At 37.7% G+C, this 21,807-nt stretch overlaps 1 protein-coding gene across 2 annotated transcripts in view; it reads left to right on the top strand.

Annotated features, from left to right (window-relative positions):
- Nucleotides 1-21,278, top strand: part of ankle2 (ankyrin repeat and LEM domain containing 2) — a 30,894-nt gene extending 9,616 nt beyond the window's left edge. For both annotated transcript variants that reach the window (XM_056457482.1, XM_056457483.1), the window contains exons 5-13: nt 924-1,112; nt 8,598-8,720; nt 8,811-8,883; nt 8,975-9,144; nt 9,255-9,361; nt 9,493-9,683; nt 13,150-13,984; nt 15,433-15,564; nt 16,953-21,278. In XM_056457482.1, the coding sequence (XP_056313457.1) occupies nt 924-1,112; nt 8,598-8,720; nt 8,811-8,883; nt 8,975-9,144; nt 9,255-9,361; nt 9,493-9,683; nt 13,150-13,984; nt 15,433-15,564; nt 16,953-17,202 (2,070 nt within the window). In that variant the 3' untranslated portion in view covers nt 17,203-21,278. The remainder of the gene's footprint in view (nt 1-923; nt 1,113-8,597; nt 8,721-8,810; nt 8,884-8,974; nt 9,145-9,254; nt 9,362-9,492; nt 9,684-13,149; nt 13,985-15,432; nt 15,565-16,952) is intronic.
- The last annotated feature ends 529 nt before the right edge of the window (nt 21,279-21,807 follow it).

The following is a 21,807-nucleotide window of genomic DNA, read 5'->3' as shown; positions in this document are numbered from 1 at the left end:
TTTTTGGCTGTTTTTTCTATTTAATACAGTGAGCTTTTTAGGTTCATTACAAAGTCTCATTCTAATTTTCATGGTATCTTAATAGTTAGTTATTAACTAGTTATTTATTTATCTATTCCAAATGTTTTCACATGCTCCATTTTTCCCACCAGTCAGTGATATATTTTTCAGGGCTCCAGACTTACGTTTTTGAGCAATGGCACTAGCTACGTTTTCATCCACCTATTGTTATGTATTGTTAATTCACATTTTTGGATGGAAACATAGCTTCTGATGCCAAGTTTTTCAGTGGCACAAACACTTGAATTGATAGTTCTACACATGTAACATTCATTATATTATGTTTTGTTTGACAGTACCTTGAGTTTAGAGTAATAGGAAAAGTGAGTTAGCATCTAGATGTAAAAGTATTTTCCTCAACAAAAACCACAAGAACTAAAAAGTAACCATCTCATCATTTGTTCATCACAGTGTATAACCACATGCTAGTGTTGTCAAAAAAAAAAAAAAAAAAAAAAAATATATATATATATATATTTATACAACAGTTCTGTCTGGTTCTCGAATCTGATTGGCTGATACCTGTGTGATATTTAAGTAAAATCAGCACTCGTACAGCCTCTTTACCCCTTGTGTATTACTCCGCCCACAGCCAGCAACAAGCAAATACACTACAGTTTGACAAATATTACTGCTGTTAGACAACAAAATGTACTTTTGCGGCTGTTTTAGTCGAGAATGTAGTTGTTCAGATTGCAACTATGCAGTTTATTTGTAAGAATAGCAAGAATAATTGTAAGAATTGTAAAAATATTGAAGGTTTCTGAATGCTGATATATTTTTTTCAACTATCTGAATGTTGATGTATTAGTTTACTTTATTTTATTTCTTCTTATGTTCCTCTGCTGTAAATGTGACTGCAGGAGGGCTGCAGGTATAACGTAATGCATGTGGCTGCTAAAGAGAACCAGCCAGGCATTGTTCAGATCCTGTTGGACACTCTCGAGAACCCAGAATTCATGCGGCTTATGTACCCAGATGACCAGGAGAGCATGCTGCAGAAACGCATCCGCTATATCGTAGACCTGTACCTCAATACACCAGACAAAGCTGTAAGTGATGCGTTCTAATCTATCTATGTTGTTTAATTGTTTACATATGGGTTACCTTTTAATAGAGTGCTGAATAGCAGGTTTTGCATTAAAGGGCACCTATGGTAAAAAATAAACTTTTCAAGCTGTTTGGACAGACATATGTGCATGTATGGTGTATAGGCTGTCATATTGGGGTGATATAAGCACACCTAGTGCTTTTTTTTTTTTTTTCAATTTAACAACATAAAAAACGGTGGACCAATTGGAGCTGTTTTCAAATCGACCGCTACTTGACGTAGGAGAACGGTCCCCCCGCCCACCAATATTGATTGACAGGCGCGTCATCATATCCTCAGTTTGTTGATTCACGTCCGCCATTTTCAGCATGAGTCGAAGCAATATCACTAAAGGAACACCCTTGCTCTATTTTTAGATGCAAGGCTTATTGGGCTCAACACAAGAGCAATATTCTCCACATTATCGCTCTAATCGGAATTATTGGTTGTATCTTTAGGTAGGTTTGCAAACATGTGTACTTCTCATTGAGTCTACCTTATACTTCAGCCGTTTGCATTTCTCGCAATCCCAGAAGCTCCCTGTGATCTTAACTAGCATGCGTTTTAGAATTCTAAACATAGGTTTCTATCAGGGTACACTCAAGTCGACGGCTGGGCGCCGCGGGCCGCTGCAGAAACCTATGTTTAGAATTTAAAAACGCGTGGCGCGACGATTCAGGACACTTCATGTTTCTGCCGCGCCACAGAGAGTGTCTGGTGTGCCGTGTCGCGGCTTCGAGCGGTGCATCCGGTGCCTCAGTCAAAGTTAATTCAGTGTGCGTGATTATTAGTTTCTGTGTACAAGCTCTGCACTTGAAACTAGCACACAGTTGGCTGTAAAACTGTACAAAGACACAAATGATTTTGTACTCTCTGCTTGGTCTGTGTCAGAGTCGTATATGTACGACTGAATGGTGATCCTCTCTCTCCTTCTCCGTCTGCCTGTCAGACTCTGTTGCAAACGCAGAGCGGGTGAGCTCATGGCCCCGCCTCCTTGTTACGTTGGCGGGAAGCCGAAACTAATTTACATGTGAAGCAACACACTCATAAATCAGCGAACTGTGGACACGCCCCCAACATGACACTTATTAACACATTATAATAAAAAAATCTGAATTGTGTTTTAAACTGAACCTAAACTGGCACACTCAGAACAACCATAATATTAATATTAAATCATAAAAAAGAGGTAAACTATGTGCCCTTAAAAGCGGAAATGAAGCACTCAGTCAAGTTTACATTATTTTGTAAATTGATGTCCACTTTAATGGAAATGTATAACGAACTCTATTAATGTAAACAATTAGCAGAAAATGGCATGTTTTACTATAGATTTTAGAGCTAGGGCGTGTAGAGCTGGTTCCGTTCCCTCAGCTAAACGGATACAGTGGAAGTAAAGGACTGAACACAGAGACTGTAAAGCCTAATTTAGTTGAAGATGTGGAGCTGGTGCAAATACAAGCATCAGATGGGTCTAATATAAAAACATATGAAGAGCTCAGATGCAAAAGCCGCTGAACTCCACTTCCGCCAAAAATGAGCTAATGACATTGAGTGAATGCTTTAGGCATGTAGTACACCATCAACAAATAAATTTGCTTCAAATCATCTAAATCGCAGCGTCAGCGCATTCAGAAATAACAGTTTGTTGGCAAAAGCCAATAAACACCACTTGTCCTTGACAGCAAAAGCCGCTATATCACGACCAGATCAGAAGGTACGAATCAAATCATATATGTTTTCAATGTAGCGATGTGCTGATATGCCGGCTTTTATGAGGAGACTGTTTTATTCCACTTTCGATTTAATAAAAAGTTAAGATGCCGTTCTTTTATCCCACGTGGATGCTATGAGGATAAACAAGAGACCAAGACCTTAAGTATGGTGAGAATAAATGAATGACAGCTTCTAAAATTGTCTGAGAGGCATCCCCTTTTTGCCCAGTAGGCCTACCTTGTGTTTTATTTGCCAATTTAAGCTATTTTAAATAGATAAATATAATGTATAAACCTAAACATTACTTGTATTACTTCATAATACCTATACATCTGATAAGCTTTTATATTAACAGATAATGTTCAGATTTTGATGTTTCAGTGTTTTTACACTACATTGGTTGAATCTACCATATTTAGTTTACAATGTTTGCTATGTTTACATTGTCCTATTTACATTAAATATAAATCTAAATTTTTCCCTGGTTTATCACAGCGGAATGAACTGCCACTTACTTGACAGATTTATATATTTTTATTTATAGGTGGTTGGTGTAATGTGTTTTATGTTTGGTAAAATAATTTCTAATAGCATGCTTAGTGATTTTCATCTAATTACTCCGTCTTGTCCCAATAGGTGGATTTAGAGGTTTTTGCAAAAAAAGCACTGATGGATTTAGCTGGTTTTGACGCAAAAGAAAATTTACCTTTTTAAAAACCAAAGAATTGTCTGAAGTCACATTTTTTTTTATAAAAAAAGGTATTTTATTTACCAGCTAATAACCTCATCATTACATATAAAATGAAACTTCTGAACCTAATTATAGGAGCCTGATAGAAAATGCTCATTTACAAGAAAAGAGGTCTGCTGGATTTAGAGGTTTTGTACCTGAACTCTTCATATATTTATTCTATTCTTCTTTTTTTCCCCTTTTAACTATTGATCATTTGATGCGCTTTGATCCACTCTGCATTACGCTGCCTGTCTGGGTTTCAACAAGGTCCGGTACTGATGTAATGGGGGTGGGTACTTTCACTTTTCACTACTACAGCCCCTTGTGTCTTTTCGTGTTCAAATCAAACTATGATCGGCACGGTTTTTTACATGGCAGATTTTTACGTCCTTCATACATGTTGAGAAATGAAGTTTATCGACTTGAAAAGGGAATATGTGTTGACATAATCCACAAAGACGTGACTAAAACATGAAGTCATGTGTCATTTTAATTGTTGCATTAGTCTGAATGTAAATCCACTCGTCAGGCAGCGCTGCACCAACAAGAGAGAGTAGACCTTAGCGCATCAAACGAAAGGTACTAACAAAAGAAAAATACACAACTTAAATGCTTGTATTTGTTGAATTTGCACCAGCTCTGCAATGCATGTCCACAACTTCACGCACTGGGTTAAGTTATGCTTTACAGTCTCCATGTTCAGTCCTTTACTTCCACTGTATCTATTTAGCTGAGGGAACGGAATCAACCCTGTGACGTCAGACACAGCGTCATTTCAGGATGGCAGTGCCCTAGGTGTAAAAGCTATAGTAAAACATGCCGTTTTCTTCTAAATGGTTACATTAATTGAGTTTGTTTACTGCTCATTAAAGTGGAATCCAATGTAAAAAATAATGTAAAATTGACTGAGTACTGCATTTCCCCTTTAAAATAAAGGGACAACAAAAATGACAGCAGTGAAGGCCCTGGTATACTTCAAACAAAGCTCTTTTTCATTTTCATTCGTACGCAGTAAAAAATTCAGATGTATGAAACACTGCGTACGTGGAATCTCTTTGTACATCCGAATTAACGTGAAACTGAGCGCACATGCACGAGCGCAAAACCCCTCCCTGCCTCCTCCCCCGTATAAATATGGTAATGACTCTACTTTGGCAAAGCCCAAATGAAAAAGCAATGGAAAAAGCAAGCAAAAAGTGAAACTTCACAGAATGTGAATTAGAGGTGCTTGTTAGCTTTAATTGTTGGAGAACTGGACAATTTTGAGCTTTTGTCAGCTAATTTCATCTTCCGGGTTTTAAATAATTTTTGGGGCGGGATCAAAATTGGTGACGTATCGCAAAACTGCAAGTGAAGTGATGATGCGTCGGTTTCTTAATATTATTCTTAGCCTAGTTTTAATCGTTTTCTTATCCTATGAGAAGAGCCTGCTTTTTAATTATTCATGAGCGCATGCTTTCTGAAGGCATAGCAGACCTGCCAAGCAGGGAGACCCAATAACTGAGTGAGACCACTGTCGTATTTGTATGATTCACGGGGTTTGTTGCATGTTTTTCCCTGTTTTTTTTGTCCGGGCCAATACAGCAAAGCTGTTGGTTTGCAGCACGCATGTTTGTCAAGGGAGCTGTACAAAATTGGAGAGTGGCTGACTTTGTCTTTTATTAGTGGAGGTCATTACCATCAGGTTAGCATTAAGAAACATCGCCTTTATCTGTGCTGCTGTGTTCACACATGTTTAAAATCCTCCAGATTACCGGCAGGGTTAATGGTTGCAATAGACAGTGCAAGAGACTGCATTGCTATCCAGTGTGTCAGCATTTAGACCCGAGGATGGAGGAGTAGAGAAGTCCTCCTCATTTATAGTGTTTATATAAACACGATTATAATGATAGAACAATTTGTGGTTATGTGTATATGAAATGACGAATGACAAATGTAGCAGGACATTACATTACTTACTGTTTATTTCTTTACATTTAACTTTGTAAACTATAAAATCAGTCTCTTCACGGTTTGTTTCTCATTTTGTGAGCCAACTGACAGTGTGCTCCATTCTTTTTCCCCTGCAAATCGGTCACGCCCACTGCTCACACGCCCATCTCGGCGCATTTTTTTTGAAAAATTTCTGAGGTAGACTTGAACTGAAAAAGGGGGGTTTCATGGCCCTTTTAGGCGTTTACATGAGTTGCGTTTTGAATGTTTCTTTATGTTCCCATTTTCCGTATTACAGTACATAGTAAGATTAACGTCATTACAGCATCATTCAACGCTAGTTTCCTCTGGCGTTTCGCACAACAACAGTTCGGGTATGTCAGGCACCATGTTTTGTTACTGTTACCATTTATAGCGTTTTGTTTTTAGTTTCCGGAATTCAAAGCATAGTCATCATTTCCCGCTCGGACCAAAAATGTGCTGTCTCATTCTGGGTTTTTTTGTCATCAAACACCTGATAACTGCTGTGTGTGTGTGTGTTCTGCTGCAAAATGTTGCAAAATTGCTACAAAACGGTAATAGTTTGATTAAGGTGTTTACATGTGTGTACTGCACTTCAGTAATGTAACTAAAATAGTAAAACTTCTCATGCCTCAATTCGATTTCTGTTTAGTTCGATTTAGGGCTGTGCGATTTTTGCGAGTTTTTTGACAGATATTGCGTTTTTTTTTTTTTTTTTTTTTTTTTTTTTTTTTTTTGCAATTAAATTTTATAATCAAGCTTCAGCTTAATAATCTGTATCGCATTGTAGCTTCTTATTGCTAAAATGCAGTAAGTGTTAGTTAAAAAAAGGAACTGAAAAGATACTAACTTAAACATTTATTCAAATTTGTTTTTAAATATTCAGAAATTAAAGGGCACATAGGTTACCTCTTTTTTCATATTTAATATGTCTTTTGTGTCCCCAGAATGTGTCTGTAAAGTTTTAGCTCAAAACACGCATCAGATTTTTTATTATAGCTGTTTGAAGTGTCTATTATAGCTGGAAAAAGGTTTTGCTGTTTTTTTTTGTACTGGCCCTTTAAGGCTAGTCTTTCCCGCCCACCGTTCCCACGTGCCTGTCAGCAATCGTCGCCCTCGGCTGCCTCAGGAAGCAGATCTCACGTAACGTGTGTGAGAAATACTACAGTAAGAACTTTAACAATCAGTATTTGATGCAGTTTTTTGTGGATTTGCAACAATGAGTCACACACAATGTCATTACAAAGTTCACACACACACACAGCAAGGACACAAACACATAGCGCAGACACATACACACACACACTCACAAACGTAGCACAGACATACACACACACATAGCTCAGACACGCAGACACACACACACAGAGAGAGAGAGACAGCGCGTTAAGCTTTGCACTCGTTTTGCACGCATATTTGACATGATACTGGTAATCTCCACTGCTGTATGGATATCTGTTATGTTCATGTACAAAATAAACCTGATTTAACGTCCACAAATCGCGATTGAAGCGTCTTCACTTATAATTGTTCTGACACGCGGCTGTGCTGATTAAGTGAAGTAAATCGCTGTAATTCATTACACACATGCTCTGTTTTAAAACATTTTAAACTTGTAAAATTCACTCTTGATCACGTTTGATGATGATTGATGATCCTAGCGAACTGAACAGACCTTTTATTCCCGGCTGCTTTGCGCTCGTCCTCTCTTGTTGATTTGATTATACACGTGACTACCGGACATGTTAATGCGCGCAGCTGTCAATCAATATTGGTGGGCGGGGGAACCGCTCTTCTACGCAAAGTTGCGGTCGATCTGAAAACCGCTCCAATTGGTCCATCGTTTTTATGTTGTTAAATTTGGAAAAAAAAGGACTGGGTGTGTTTATTTCACCCCAATATGACAGTTTATACACTATACTTACACACATTTCTGTCCAAACAGCTTGAAAAGTAGATTTTTCACCATAGGTGCCCTTTAAAACTTATTTTTCTCTAGTCAGTAAACGCAAATAAAATGGCCTTACCTTTCTGTAAACACTCTGCAAACTAATATGACTGAAACAACTCTGAAATTGTACTTTGCTGTTGCTTGCTACTAGATTGAGTGTCACTGGCAATACTTTCAGTTGACTTTTCAGTAAGAAAATCCTCATTTTTTTTTCAAAAAATTTTCAAAGCCTGTGGGGCTTTTTTAGGTGCTGGTTGTATTTCCTCATGCTGTGGCAACAATTCTTACAAATTACCTGTTTTTGTTTGGTGTCTGACTTTGAAACCAAAATATTCCCATGTTACAGATGTTCTGTTTTTCTTTTATATCAATTAGTCTATTAATGCTTCTGAAGCGGCAGACACCATTATCCCATTCGGCCGCGCTTTCCTGTTTGTTATTGTTCCGCATAGTACAGTTGCGCAATTCTGATTGGGCAGAACGAAAGTGTGCTCACTCAATTGGCTAGTAAGGCTAACACACACAGACGGCAGTCACGCTTTTCTCTGGGAGGGGAAATTAAATAATATATAACTATTTCATATCGCAGCCTTTTGCGATTATTGAAGCAAAATGTTTCAAATTGCGTTTGTGATTCAATTTCGATTAATCGCACAGCCCTTTGATTATGACTTTAGTCATATTAAGGTAATCAAAAATTGCTGTTTACATGGTAGACCCTTAATCAGACTATTGTCTTAATCGTATTAGAATTGGAGGATTGGTGTCCATGTAAACGTACTCATTGTGTGTTGATATATTTGAATGAATCCTCATTTTTTTCCATGACACATATGAACATAAAGAACAATTGTTATCTTGAACATTGTGTAAGTTCAGCTCCAGATTTAAATCTTCACAAAGCTTTGTTTGAATTCCTTTTATGAGGACTGTGCAGTCAGAGACATTATAAGCCAAAAGTTTTTTGATGCCAATGTTTGACACATCTTTTGTGTCCGATACATGCCTGTGAGGCCTAAAATCCTGTTTAGCTAGATGTCCTATTAAGCTTTGTAACCGATTCAAAACAATAATTTATCCTTTGTGTTTCATAGGGGTTTGAGACGCCTCTTCACTTCGCATGCAAGTTTGGCTGCCCAGAGGTGGTAAACATACTTTGTTCTCATCCAGACATTGACAAGAACTGCAAGAACAAGTATAACCAGAAACCCTGTGAGGTAAAGCAACCCTGACTCATTAACTTTTAATCTGAGGATTTCGTAATTCATTAAAGCTTATTTACTAGTCATTGTATTGCCCTTATTCAGGTTATTTGTGAAAGAATGAAAGAAAAGGGTAAAATTCAAGAAGTCAAACAGAAAATAAATGATTATTTAGAAGGTAAGCTGGTGATTATTAAATTTAGTATTTAATTGAAATGTGTAGATCCGATGCATTCCATGATATAACACTGAATTCTGATTGACCTCAGAGCGGTTGTACATCCCATTGCTGCGAGCCACTGATAACTCCTCCCAGGCTGTGATTGGTGCTCCTTGGTCTCCTGAACCAATGGAATCCCTGTCGCCACGGTTACCCAGAAGTCCAAAGGATCCAGTTATGGCAGTCAGGGCCTTTGCTGGACCTTTAAGTCCATCTAAAGTGAGTTTAATGTAGAATATATAAAAGCCGTATTGCTTTGTATTTACTTAGCTATGCATGACATGAAAACTATTTTGTGTCTTTGAATCATCAAAATTGTGGGCTTCTAGGCGGATGAGTTCAGACGAGCGTGGAAAACACCTCCTAGAGAGCGGGCAGACCATTTCCACAACATCCTGAAGTCTGACCCGGACCGTGGAGCAGAAAGAGTTGGCAGGTTTGTTCTAAAATAAAATTAAAGAAATAAAATTACTTGCATTATTCTACACACTCATTTTCATGTACTTTAGGCATTAGTATAGTGTCATTTAGCATTGATTTAGATATTTGTGTCTTATCTGTGTGCAGAGATCTAGCCCATGAACTCGGTCACCCCTGGGCAGAGTACTGGGATTTCCTGGAAAGTTTTGTGGACCTGCAGTCAACCGAAGGGCTGAAAATGCTTGAAGAATACCTCAGTAAAAAGGACTTCAGGGAGCGAGCTCACGAAGAGGCTGGAGAGAATGAAACCAGCAACAGGTTTAAAACACCTTCTCCAGGTAAGACCACTGACTGCAAAACTACAATATGGAAATGCATCATAATTGTGCCGAACATGTTTGATACTGGTTTATACAGTTCATACAGCATTTTTTTTATTGCACGATTATCAGGAGATTTAAACAAATGTGGTTTTGTTGACTTGATATGATGACAGATTGCTGAATGTGATCATATTTACTGCTAGTTATAGCACAAATCAAGTATGAATAAACATCTCATGTAATCAATTATTTGATAAAACATCTTGTTAACAATAGGTCCTTTCACACATAAAAACTTTTCTGGAAAACTACCAGAACAAACAGGCTCTTTTTAAAAATACTGGAAAACTTGTTCTGTCAATTTTGCCGATTGAGATTAATATTTCAGATTTAGTGTTATGATACTGGATTAATGTAATGAAATGTGTACTTATATAGCCCATTTATCGTGTATGGCCAATCATGTGGGTGGTCTTATCTACACCACCACCAGTGTGCAGCATCCACTTGGATGATGCGACGGCAGCCACAGGACAACGGCGCCAGTGCGCTCAGCACACACCAGCTATTAGGGGAGTGGAGAGAAAATGACAGAGCCAATTTGGTGGATGGGGTTGATTGGGAGGCCACGATGGGTAAGGGCCAGTGGAGGGAATTGGGCCAGGACACCGGGGTGCACACTTGCTCTCTCTGTCAGTGACGGTGCTGCGCACATTAGCCTAGTTCCCTGCATTTGTCAGAGGTTGATGCCCAAATTGACACAGGTAATAGCGATTTTTAACACTTTTAATATAGGAAGTGCTCGGCTATTCAGAGACCATTATTAATCAGAAATCTAGAGTAGATAGTTTTACATTAGGAAATGCAGTATTGAATTTACAAACAGTCGGCAAGTACCAAAGAACAGATGTAACACATTGATCAAATGTAGTTTTCAGTCACGCTCATGTAAGTCATATTCAACTCGTTCAGTTTAGCTTTCCCTCATTTTTGATTTTCGTCTTCAACACATGATTTATTTACAATACATTTTTAAACATAACAGTTTAACTAACTCATTTCTAATCTACTTTTTTGTCTTCCCCATAGTGACAGTCGGTGCATAATATTTTACTAGTTCTTTTGCAAGAGAGTTGTATTCAGACAAAGTCCCTTTGAGTATTTTATAGTCTTTTATTCAGATTGAAGTGTAACTTAAAGACTTAATCAGTTAACTACGAAAGTTGAAATGAGTCAAATTATTTTGTAACTGATTTGTTGTGTATAACAAAAAATATACAGTAAATATTTCTTAAGGAGGCTAATAATACTGACCTTTTTTATTATTAAAAACTGCTTTTTTTCAAGAAATAAACAGTAAGAAATACGACTTATTATGACTCCAGGATAATTTTTTTTTTTAGGAAGCACTGAAAATGTTCAGAAACATTATTTTAAATGAATGGGAGGGCAAAATAAATTGACTTCAACTGTAGACCTATCTGTTAAAGTTGACAGGTGCAACAATGTGCCTTGATGTACTTGACTGTTAGAAATGTGTTATTCTACACCAGTACAAGTTATTTGTGAAATAAATAAACAAGGAAGATTATTTTGAGTTTATTTAATTATCTTGTTTATGAAGATGAAAAAATTACTTCGAATATTTAGTATAAAGTATTTTGTGATATGTTAAAGTGTGATCATGAAAGGAACATTTAAAAAGCAACTCCTGTAAACACCATGATCATATTATTGTCTTATTCAGAATAATGCAAATCATTAGATTACTAATAACCATGTAAACATAGTCACAAGCCCCAACCCTAGAAAAAAAAGTTCAGTATTTTGCTGACAGCCTTTCCACAGGTTAGTAGTAAGCTAATGTAATTTCATAATGCAAATCTTAAATTCATGCTAACCAACAAATTATCAAAGGAAATATAATTATGCAATTCAAATAATAAAATATGAATTGATGTTTACTTTAAACTTAAATTGTATTGTTCTACTATTAAAATTATTTTTTAAAAGATTTTGTCAAATAAAAGATTTTTCTAGAGTCATCCACCATAATTTTGTGACTTAAAAGTATCGGCTCAGGCACCGTTTTGGCACCGGTACCGTTTTAAAAGTATAAATTTAGCACCAGTATCAAAATAACCCCAAACGATACCCAACCCTACTGTTTACTGAGTGTAATCACAGATACAGGGACACTGGAGTGTTTTAAAGCTCTGAAAAAACAATTGGTACCGAAATTCAGTATCATGACAACACTACCAGGATTGTAACATTACTAGAAATAGCCAGAATTCTGCTGTGTGTGAAAATAGAAGTTCCGAAAACACTGATGTGAGACGTCTTTTCTAGGCCTATCGGAACTTTCTAATGCCGATAATGCATTCACTGCACACCGCTTACTTAAATAAAATCCTTTGAATTCTTTGTCCAAACACATTTAATTGCTGCTTGATTATCAGACAATGCTCCAATGTTCTTTCATAATACCAGTTGTGGAAAAAAGATGAACAAAATGTTTATAATAAACTGCTGAAAGTTAAATTGCAAGTGTCTGGTTCAACTGTGTGATGTGGCATAGGAATGTATCATCAAATGTATCTTTTTACATGTATAACTGTACCTCCACATCTTATTACTGAACCTCTGTGTAGCCATGTATAAAAAAAGCTGTGGATAGTTGCTAGGCCTTATTTTAAATCGTATGTGCCCCAGTAAAAGCTTTGAGTTACACTTAACTTTCATTGTAATATTTAAGAGTAGTAATCCCAGAATAAAGACGTTATTCTCTATGCAACAACAACGGAATCAATGCTTGAAAGCCATGTAGATTAATCAAAAACATGCTGCTTATTAAAATAAATAATTTTATTGTTCCATGTTGGATCATCAATTATTCAATTATTTTTGTTGTTCTAGGTTTTTGTTGTGGTATCAATACCATATTGTGGTGTTTCATTCAGGTGTCATATCATAATTTTAGTATTGTAACTGCACTAATATTGGTAACTGTAAATTATAAAGTTTGTCTGAATTAAATTGGGGGCGTTACGGTTGGTGTAGTGGGTAGCACAATCATCTCACAGCAAGGAAGTCACTGGTTCGAGCCTCGGCTGGGTCAGTTGGAATTTCTGTGTGGACTTCTCACTGTGTTCGCGTGGGTTTCCTCTGGGTGCTCCGGTCTCCCCCACAAGTCAAAAGACATGCGGTATAGGTGAATTGGTTAAGCTAAATTGTCCGTAGTGTATGTGTGTGAATGAGAGGGTATGGATGTTTCCCAGTGATGGGTTGCAGCTGTAAGGGCATCTGCTGTGTAAAACATATGCTGGATAAGTCGGCGGTTTATTTCGCTGTGGCGACCCAAGATTACCAAAGGGACTAAGCCGAAAAGAAAATGAATGAATGAATTAATGAATTAAACTTCATTCCAAAACCAAGGGATATAATTCACTTCGTAATATCGTCCTCCTTTAAATTTCAGGCAAACTGAAGAAGTTCTGTAACTCCATCTCTGTGGGGGCTTTTCTGGACGAGGGTGATGACATCAGCTTGGAGGAGATCAAGAACCGGCAGAACGCTGCTCTCACCAGTATTTCTTCTGTGTGCTCCAAAGACGGCCTGCAGGGGGCAGTAGGAGGACTGGAGTTTCACATCCTCCCAGTGTCCCACAGCGCTGACCTCATCGAAGCGGCGGCAGAGCAGGACCTGCTGCTCTCAGAGAAATCCATTATCTCCAGCAGTAAAAATGGCCTTTGTGAACAGGGCTCTGGTGATAGGACTCCAAATGGGGACAAAGTGTCTCCTCGTATCTGCGGTTCCTCCAATTCCTGCATGCTGTCACCAATTTCAAACCTAATGGCAGAGTTTGAGAGGATGTCTCTGCTGGATGAACCTGATAGGACAAACAGGGAAAGAAGGAGGAGCGGAGGGAAACGTCAGACCACAGAGCTCACCTCTGGACTGGGGCGCCTTTCGCTGTCCTCTGAAGACGACTCTGTGTTTGAGAAAGACAGGACGTCTGCTCTGCTGGCAGCAGAGAAGGATGGAGCAGAGAGAAGAAATGAGGTGGAAGCGAGGTCCAGCGCAAGTTCAGATGAGTACTTTCTGGCCAGTGAGAGGTTAGAACCAATAAGCCAACAGACGATAGACACTTCAGGGTGCGAGCGCATGATCTGCGCCAGGTCAAAGTCCTGGGATCATGGGGGAAGAGACCTCAGCTCCTCGGGGTCTTCCAGCTCCTACAGATCACTCGACAGCTCTCAGGACTTCATACTGCGGACTCCTCCCAGAGTGACCAAAGGACTCTTCATTGAAGGGTGAGAAGAGTTTGTCTGTGATCATGATGATGGTTCAGTATGAAGCCACCTACTAGGGGTGTGTGATATTATTGTCTAACAGAGTAATTGCTGTTTTATCTAGAGCTGTGGTGAGAAAATGTTCTAGACATCGGTTTTGAGATTTTTAAAATGCATTGCTATTCTCTTTTTTTTAAATATATTCTGAGCTTAGATTTAATGCGTTTTTTTGCGTTTACAAACAGCTAAGCACTACTTGCACCCAATTCCTTAAAGTACAGATGAAATCAAAACGAACTATAGAATATTGTTAGCTTTCTCTGCTAGTTATGTAATGGTGAATAGGAGGTCTGTTAGATTGTGATAACTCTGCCCAAACTATTTTCCTGATCTTTCTGAGTAAAATGTCTACTTTACTACATCTATTCATGAACTTAAGTGTATCCTCAAGGAATTGCGTCCCAATATAAAAAATTAAATAAAAAACGGTCGCAGATTCTGGTTCATGTGGACTTAAAAGTCTGAGTGAAATCAAAATATAAAATGTTTTTTTTTTTGTTAGCTTGCATTATTCTTAAAGTGAATAACTAATCCATACAAGTTAATCAACAAAAGATTTGTTTGTTTTGTTAAACGTCAAAAAGTCTGACCATCAGCTTCTGCTTTTTGGTGTGGATGCCATAGCAACGGTATATTGCTAACCTTAAAGGTGCAGTATGTAAGTTTGAAACCCAGTGGTTGAACTAGGTATTGCATTCCTGGATCAAAACAAACGCAAGCGCAGGTTGCCAGATTAAGGACCAAAAGGAGCAAGTCTGATTAAAGGCTGATTTAAATTATGTTCTATATAAAAGCAGCGACACACAGTAAGAGTATTCTCCACAATAAATGGAGTTTTTGTTCTGACCAACACATCAAATTAATATATTAGAAACGGTTATTTCTAGCAGCTGAACAACAGAAAACTGACCATGATCACCTCAGGTAAACCTCATGTGCTTTATTCAGTGTTAAATGCTAACAGTGTGAGTTTGAATGCCTTTATGAGGTGAAAACATTATGAAGTTTTAATATCCACATGACCACACTGTACCTGAAGTTTTGGAAAAATTTTCACCCTGGCTGGGTGAAGAAAAGTTTAAGAATGTTTCGGTTTCAGTCACCCCAATATTCTGTTGTTGTTGGTGGTGGTGGTGGTGATGTGTGCGTGCATGTGCGCGTGTGTGTAGAAACAGCGAAACTGTAAAGGAAAAAGTACGATTTTAAAACTACTATTGTTGTTGTGGACAGGGCCTTTAAAAAGATCATGTGACACTGAAACTGGAATAAATGGCTGCTGAACATTTAGCTTTGCAAACATATATTTATATTTAGCATCTCCAAATCTTTCTTTCTTTTTTTTTCTTGCCTGTCATGAATGGAAATAGACAAGTTTTAGCCTTAAACCATCATTCTTCATATTTATTCAGGGATTCACCCACCAAGTTGGACAGAGAGGTTTTGTCAGCTTTAGGAGTCTCGGACTTCGACCCTCTAAAGTTTCCCAGCATTCACAAATGGAAGAGCACAGTTCAGACATACTCACAGTCAGAAATGCAAAGGTATGTTTGTATCTTGTTCTTTTATTCAGCATGTATACAATAAATTGAAAAGTAACTGCACAGAAGATGTAACGTGTTTGTTTTAAACTTGCCGTATTCACAGAATGCCTTTCCCCCAAGAAAAAAATATAGCCGAACACTCATGAGACACTGAAAACTTATGATTATTACATTTAAAATAATAATATTTTAAATAAATTACTCATAAAAAAAACATAATTTGATATTTAATTTACTGTATTTTTAGAGTTTTTTTTTTTAAAGCTAAAAATACATTTTGCTGCATGAGTAAAAAATATTTCATAATTGCCTTCAGAGAACATTATCCATGTTTAAGTTGACAACAAATGCTTTAAAAATATCAGAATATAAATATCTGTTAAATAATATTCAATCATATTTGAATGAAAGTATATAATCTTTGGACCTCTGTGAAAATAAGAAAGTGTTGGAAAACTACACTCTTTGTTAGTGTAATTTTTTTTGTCCAATAAGTGAAGGTTTTTTTTAAACTAATTTAGGGAGAATCACACACACATGGTAAACGCAACGAATTCTCTATCAGCAAACACACTAATCATCAAATCAGAATCAAAGAGAATTCCCATAAATAACCAAGCTCATCCTACCTCAATCATCGACTTTGCATCCCTCCTCCACCCCAACTCCACACCTCTAACCAGATCCATAGTAAGCATGGGAAGGGGGGCTTTCTGGCATCGGGCTAGACGCTGAGCTTGTATTCTTCTCTGTCTCTTTTGACGGAGAGAATGCCCTGAGCTCAGACGTCTTTCTGGCCTCAGAGCCCTCTCCCTTGGACTGCACGCCTAATATGCTTATTTTGATCTGTTTCTATGTGTGGGTGTGAACTTGTGAATTGCAGCATCAGTTATCATAAGATGAATCTTTTAAAAGCTTTTTTAAAACATTTTATTTACAGTGTTTTCCAAAAATGTACAAATATCACACGTTTTAAAATAATATTGTTCATTTTGACATAGAGAGAAGGAAAGTAAACAAGGATCCAGAAGCTTTTTACAAATCTCACCAACCTCAAAGAAAAAAAAAAAAAAGCAAAAACTTCAGTTCATCTATGATTAAAAAAAAACACTTGGTCAATTTGAGTATTAGTAGACTGTCTGCTTAATATCTGCTGATACTGCTCCTTCAACAGACATTTAACTGACTATAAGAAACTTTGCAAGTACATGTCAACTTAAACTAACCCTAACCCCAACCTAACAGTCTACTTATAATCTACTGAGAATTAGTTGGCATTTAGATGCAATGTAACTTAATTCAACAAACGGACCATCAAAATAAAGTGTGACCCAAAAAGAAACATCCCCTTTGTCTGTCCACTTAGAGGTCTGTGTTTATGTTTTCAGCTGGCTGACTCCTGCAGTGCACAAAAGCCATCTGAGGGCTCTCTCGGCCACTCCTGGCTCTCCAGTGAGCGGTTTGATGTCCCCCGTGAGCCGCTTCAGCCCAGCTCGACACATGGGCTCGCCAGACATCTGCAGTCCCGGACGCTACAGTCCAGCACACTCCACCTACAGCCCCGCTCACCCCAACTACAGCCCTGTCAGCTACATCCAGCGCATCCGCCTCAAACATTTCGGAGATACTCCCATTTAACATACGCTCTCCATCCCGTCCAGCCCCACTGCAAATTTCCAACTGAACCCGAAATAACAAATATAACTAAATCCAGTGTGGGCTGTTTCAGAGGATGGATCTTTTTTTTTTCCGAGGAGAACGATGTCGTAACGGAAGCCATTAAAAATCTGCTCAAAATGGGCTCCTAGTGCCGCGCGAAACCGCCGACAGGATCTCGCAACAGGCCGTCCTTCAGTTTGTAAGCTCTTAGGTTCGTAGAACACGGCTCAAATAATACAAATATGCACATCTCCCGGGGTTCCCCAATCATAAGATCTATATATAAATATATATATATTCGGTACTTTTGTGTATGACACCTGGTGTGATGATCTGTGATGGATGTATAGACCTTTTCTATCTTATTTTGTTTTTGTTTTGTTCTTTATCTACGTGTGAGTGCAAACGTGTGCTTGAGATTTATCTGTGGATTTTCAAAACTGTATCTTTAATGGAAATTAACAATTTCCTTCTTAAAAGTATTGTTCATCCAAAAAAAGAAGAAATTTGCTGATTATTTATTCACCAGCAGGTCATCCATGGTGTCTTTGTGTTTTCTTCTGTAGAATATTAAATAAGATTTCTTTAACTGAAACCTTAGTCCATAGGTCTCAAACTGGATTCCTGGAGGGCCGCAGCTCTGCATAGTTTTGCTCCAGCCCTGATCAAACACAGCTGATCCAACTATTGATATAGCTGTTTAAGACTACTAGACTATTCAGCAGGTGGGAGTTGGAGGTGGTTGGAGCTAAACTATGCAGAGCTGCGGTCCTCCAGGAATTGAGTTTGAGACCACTGCCTTAGTCTATAGCATGGGTGTCCAAACTCACTCATAGATGGCCAGTGTCCTACATATTTTAGTTCCAACCCCAATTAAACATGAATGAACCAGCTAATCAAGCTCTTTTTAGGAATACTAGAACCTTCCGGGCAGGTGTGTTGAAGTGAATTAAAGCTAAACTGTGCAGGAAACCAGCCCTCTAGGACCGAGTTTGGACACCCCTGATCTATAGGGATTAAGTTGGGAGCTAACGAGAGTCATAACAACATATACAGACAGAACACAATGAATACTTGTGACTTTTGATGATACTTTGGAGTTTTTTGAAGTGAAACCTAAACATTATTAACAATGTTATCATCTTTAGTCCACAGCCTTGACATTATAGCCCATAGAATGAGCTTCCTGTTGCATAATGACATTGTTTGCATGTTAACAATGGAGAAGAACATGTGTTTTTCATCAAAATGCCATTTATGCTCATCCATGATTCTGCAACTTATATAAAAACAGTAATATTACATTTGAGTATGCATTCTTGATCAGGAAGATCGACTTTTAGCGGATTCTCAACATTTGTCAAATGTCATTACACAACAGGAAGCTTGTGAAGGTAGTAACGCTGTCAGTATTTAGCCCAATCGTTTTGCTTCTTAAGACTTCAATGTATTGCCAAAAGCCACAGACATTAATTTTGCATTGTCTATATGTTTTTTGTCTCTCTAACTGCTAGTAGCTCTAAACTTGCCTTTTATGATTCACAAAATAACAAAGGTTTCTCTTAATCTTCTTTAATGATCTTTTGAAGAAAAAGTCACATCTTGGGTGGCCTGTGGGCAAGTAAATTAAAGGGTTCATTCACTCAAAATTGAAAATTCTGCTATTAATTACTCTCCCTCAAATTGTAATTTAAGATATTTTGGATGAAGTCCGAGAGCTCCCTCTCCCTCCATAGACCACAATGGTCAGACTTTTCCAGAAAGGTATCAAAAAACTTTGTCAAAATTGCCTTCAGTGATTCAATTGGAATGCTATGACGCTTCGAGAATACTTTTGTGTGCATATAAAATAAAGAGAACTACTTTATTCAACATTTTCTTCTACTTTGTGTCAGTATAGGGCGTATTCACAAGAACACTCTACACTAATGCAGTGTTTCCAAACCCTGTTCCTAGAGGCACACCAACAGTACACAACATGGATGTCGTCTTTATCTGACCCATTAACGTCTCTTATTTTCTGATTAGTTGATTCAGGGGTGTTTGATTAGGGAGAGGATGAAAATGTGTACTGTTGGTGTGCCTTTAAGAACAGGGTTGGGAAACACTGCACAAATGTATACGTGCGACTTCTGAAACAAAAGCACAGGTTCATTCAATGTATATGTCAGCTTGAATTGAATTTTTGGTCACACTTTATTTTGATGGTCCGTTTGTTGAATTTAAGTTACATTGCATCTACATGCCAACTAATTTAAATAATTTCCTTTTGTCACTTAAATGTCTGTTTAGCAGCAGTATTAAGCAGACAGTCTACTAATACTCAAGTGGACCATCAATATAAAGTCTTACTGAATTGGATGTGCACCCTATACTGACACTGGGAAGAAATTGTAATGAATAGTCAATATTTTTGTTTTATATGCGCACAAAAGTATTATCATAGCTTAATACTCATCTGATCGAACTACTAAAGGCACTGAATGGTCTGTTTTTATTTTTGTGGACAAGGGAACATTGCTGTCTATGGAGGACGAGAGAGCTCTCTGATTTCATCCAAAATATCCTAATCCTGTTTTAAAGATGAACGAAAGTCTTAGGGCATTTTAACGACAACAAGGTGAGTAATTAATAACAGAGTTTTTATTTTTGTGGTGAACTAACCCATAAATAGCAGCTTTTTAGTATTGGGTTAAACACAGTCATTCAAAATGGGGTAGAAAATAAACGATGTCACTAAACACTGAAACCCAGAGCTAAATTGATAATACATATAGCTCTTTTTGCTAGTTAACTATCAGTAGCACAAATATGCTCATTTTAATGTGTTTTTAAGGGAAAAGAAACAAGTCAACCTGACTGCCAGAAGCTATTTTTATTCTTTAATTGGAAAAAAGAAAACTGCCTTAAATTTCTTAAAGGAAAGACCAACATCTGAATACTAAAAGCAGGTGTTTATTAATGCATTGTTAACTACAGCCTTAGGGGTTTGGAGGGGGATTTAAAAAAAAAAAAAAAGGAAGAGTTCTATAATGACGTGTGAAAATATTCCCCTTTTTTAATTCAATAAATGTGATTTATCATTTCTAAATATGTATTTGTTTGCACTTAATTACTTTCGGAGTTTGACGCAGGTCATCGTGCACAACAGATGAGACTGTTTGAAAGAGGTGAATCTGAAATTTGAGCAAGCTCGGAAAGTTGGCGATTGATTTGATTGATTGATAATGAGTGTGGATGGCAAATTGGTTCTGTGAATGTCATAAAAGCTGTAAGACTTGATGATTGTGGATTCAGAGTCTTGTAAGTGCACTTTAAACGTGTCGGAAATTGATGTCCATCATCATCATCATCATCATCATCATGGTTGATATTTCAGACTCAAGGTTATAGATCATGTTAGTGCAATTCTTTCAATGGCTTCTGAAATGGATCCATTTTCCTGAACTCCAAACAATATGTGCTGAAACTGAAAAAGCTCCAGGTAGTTCAGCTTTTATTTCCTTTTAACGTGACAAATATCTCAAGGAAACGAGTCTGTGGTACTTTTCAGATCATGTGAACTCTTTCTTTGGTGCCCATTATTCTCGGTGTAGTGCTGGCCTGTTGATCTTTGCTTTGTAAAGCTTTAGTGCCTTTGATTATGATCTGTTTGGAAGGGCCTGTATGACACGCACTGACCACATACACGCTGAATAGACCCCTTTTTTGTGTGTTTCTTAGTGTAAAACGAATGGTACAGTAGCATCGGCATATGCAGTGTCTGAATACCTCTCAAATACGATTGTAAGAGAAGAAAAAAGGTTTACAGTTTAGTTATTGCTAGTGTTGTATCAATGCCAGCCTTACATTTTTGTTTTGTTAACTGATGCTTTGTAGTGCCAACACTGGTCAATTGAAAATGAGTTGCAGTTTATTGTCGAGAATTGAATTATTTTTGTTGTCCTGGCCTTTACGTTGCATGCATTTCTAGTCCTATTTTATTACAGTATACGTTAAAGGAAAGTATTTGATGTTCTATTGATGAACGATAAATAAAGTGCACAGTCTTGTAACTTTACTCACTTTTTCTGACTGTACAAGAAAAAGAAATGTATGAAGGTGGTAAATTTGAACTTTGTATTGGTACAAAACACTTTTAAAGGGGACCTATTATGCAAAAATCACTTTGAGTTTAAAGGCTGATAATCGCTGTGACCTAAGTTGTTTTGTTCCTCTATGTCGAGTTTCTTTGCGGGTGTTGTTTTTTTTTTTTTTTCTTAACACTACCTTAATGTACAAGTTGCTCAAACTCGCTCAATCAGAGGCAGGAACCAGCGGACGTGCAACAACCAAGTAGTGAGTAGCACAATCGCCTCACAGCAAGAGGGTCGCTGGTTCGAGCCTCGGCTGGGTCAGTTTGCATTTCTTTGTGGAGTTTGCATGTTCTCCCTGTGTTAGTGTGGGTTTCTTCTGGGTGTTCCTGTGCCCCCTCAAGTCCAAAGACGTGGTATAGGTGAATTGGGTAGGCTAAATTGTCCGTAGTGTATGAGTGTGTATGGATGTTTGCAGCTGGAAGGGCATCCGCTGCGTAAAACATGTGCT

The sequence above is a fragment of the Danio aesculapii genome, chromosome 5, assembly GCF_903798145.1.
Source record: "Danio aesculapii chromosome 5, fDanAes4.1, whole genome shotgun sequence".
Classification (NCBI taxonomy): Eukaryota; Metazoa; Chordata; class Actinopteri; order Cypriniformes; family Danionidae; genus Danio; species Danio aesculapii.
This window is presented reverse-complemented; position numbering and strand designations above follow the sequence as displayed.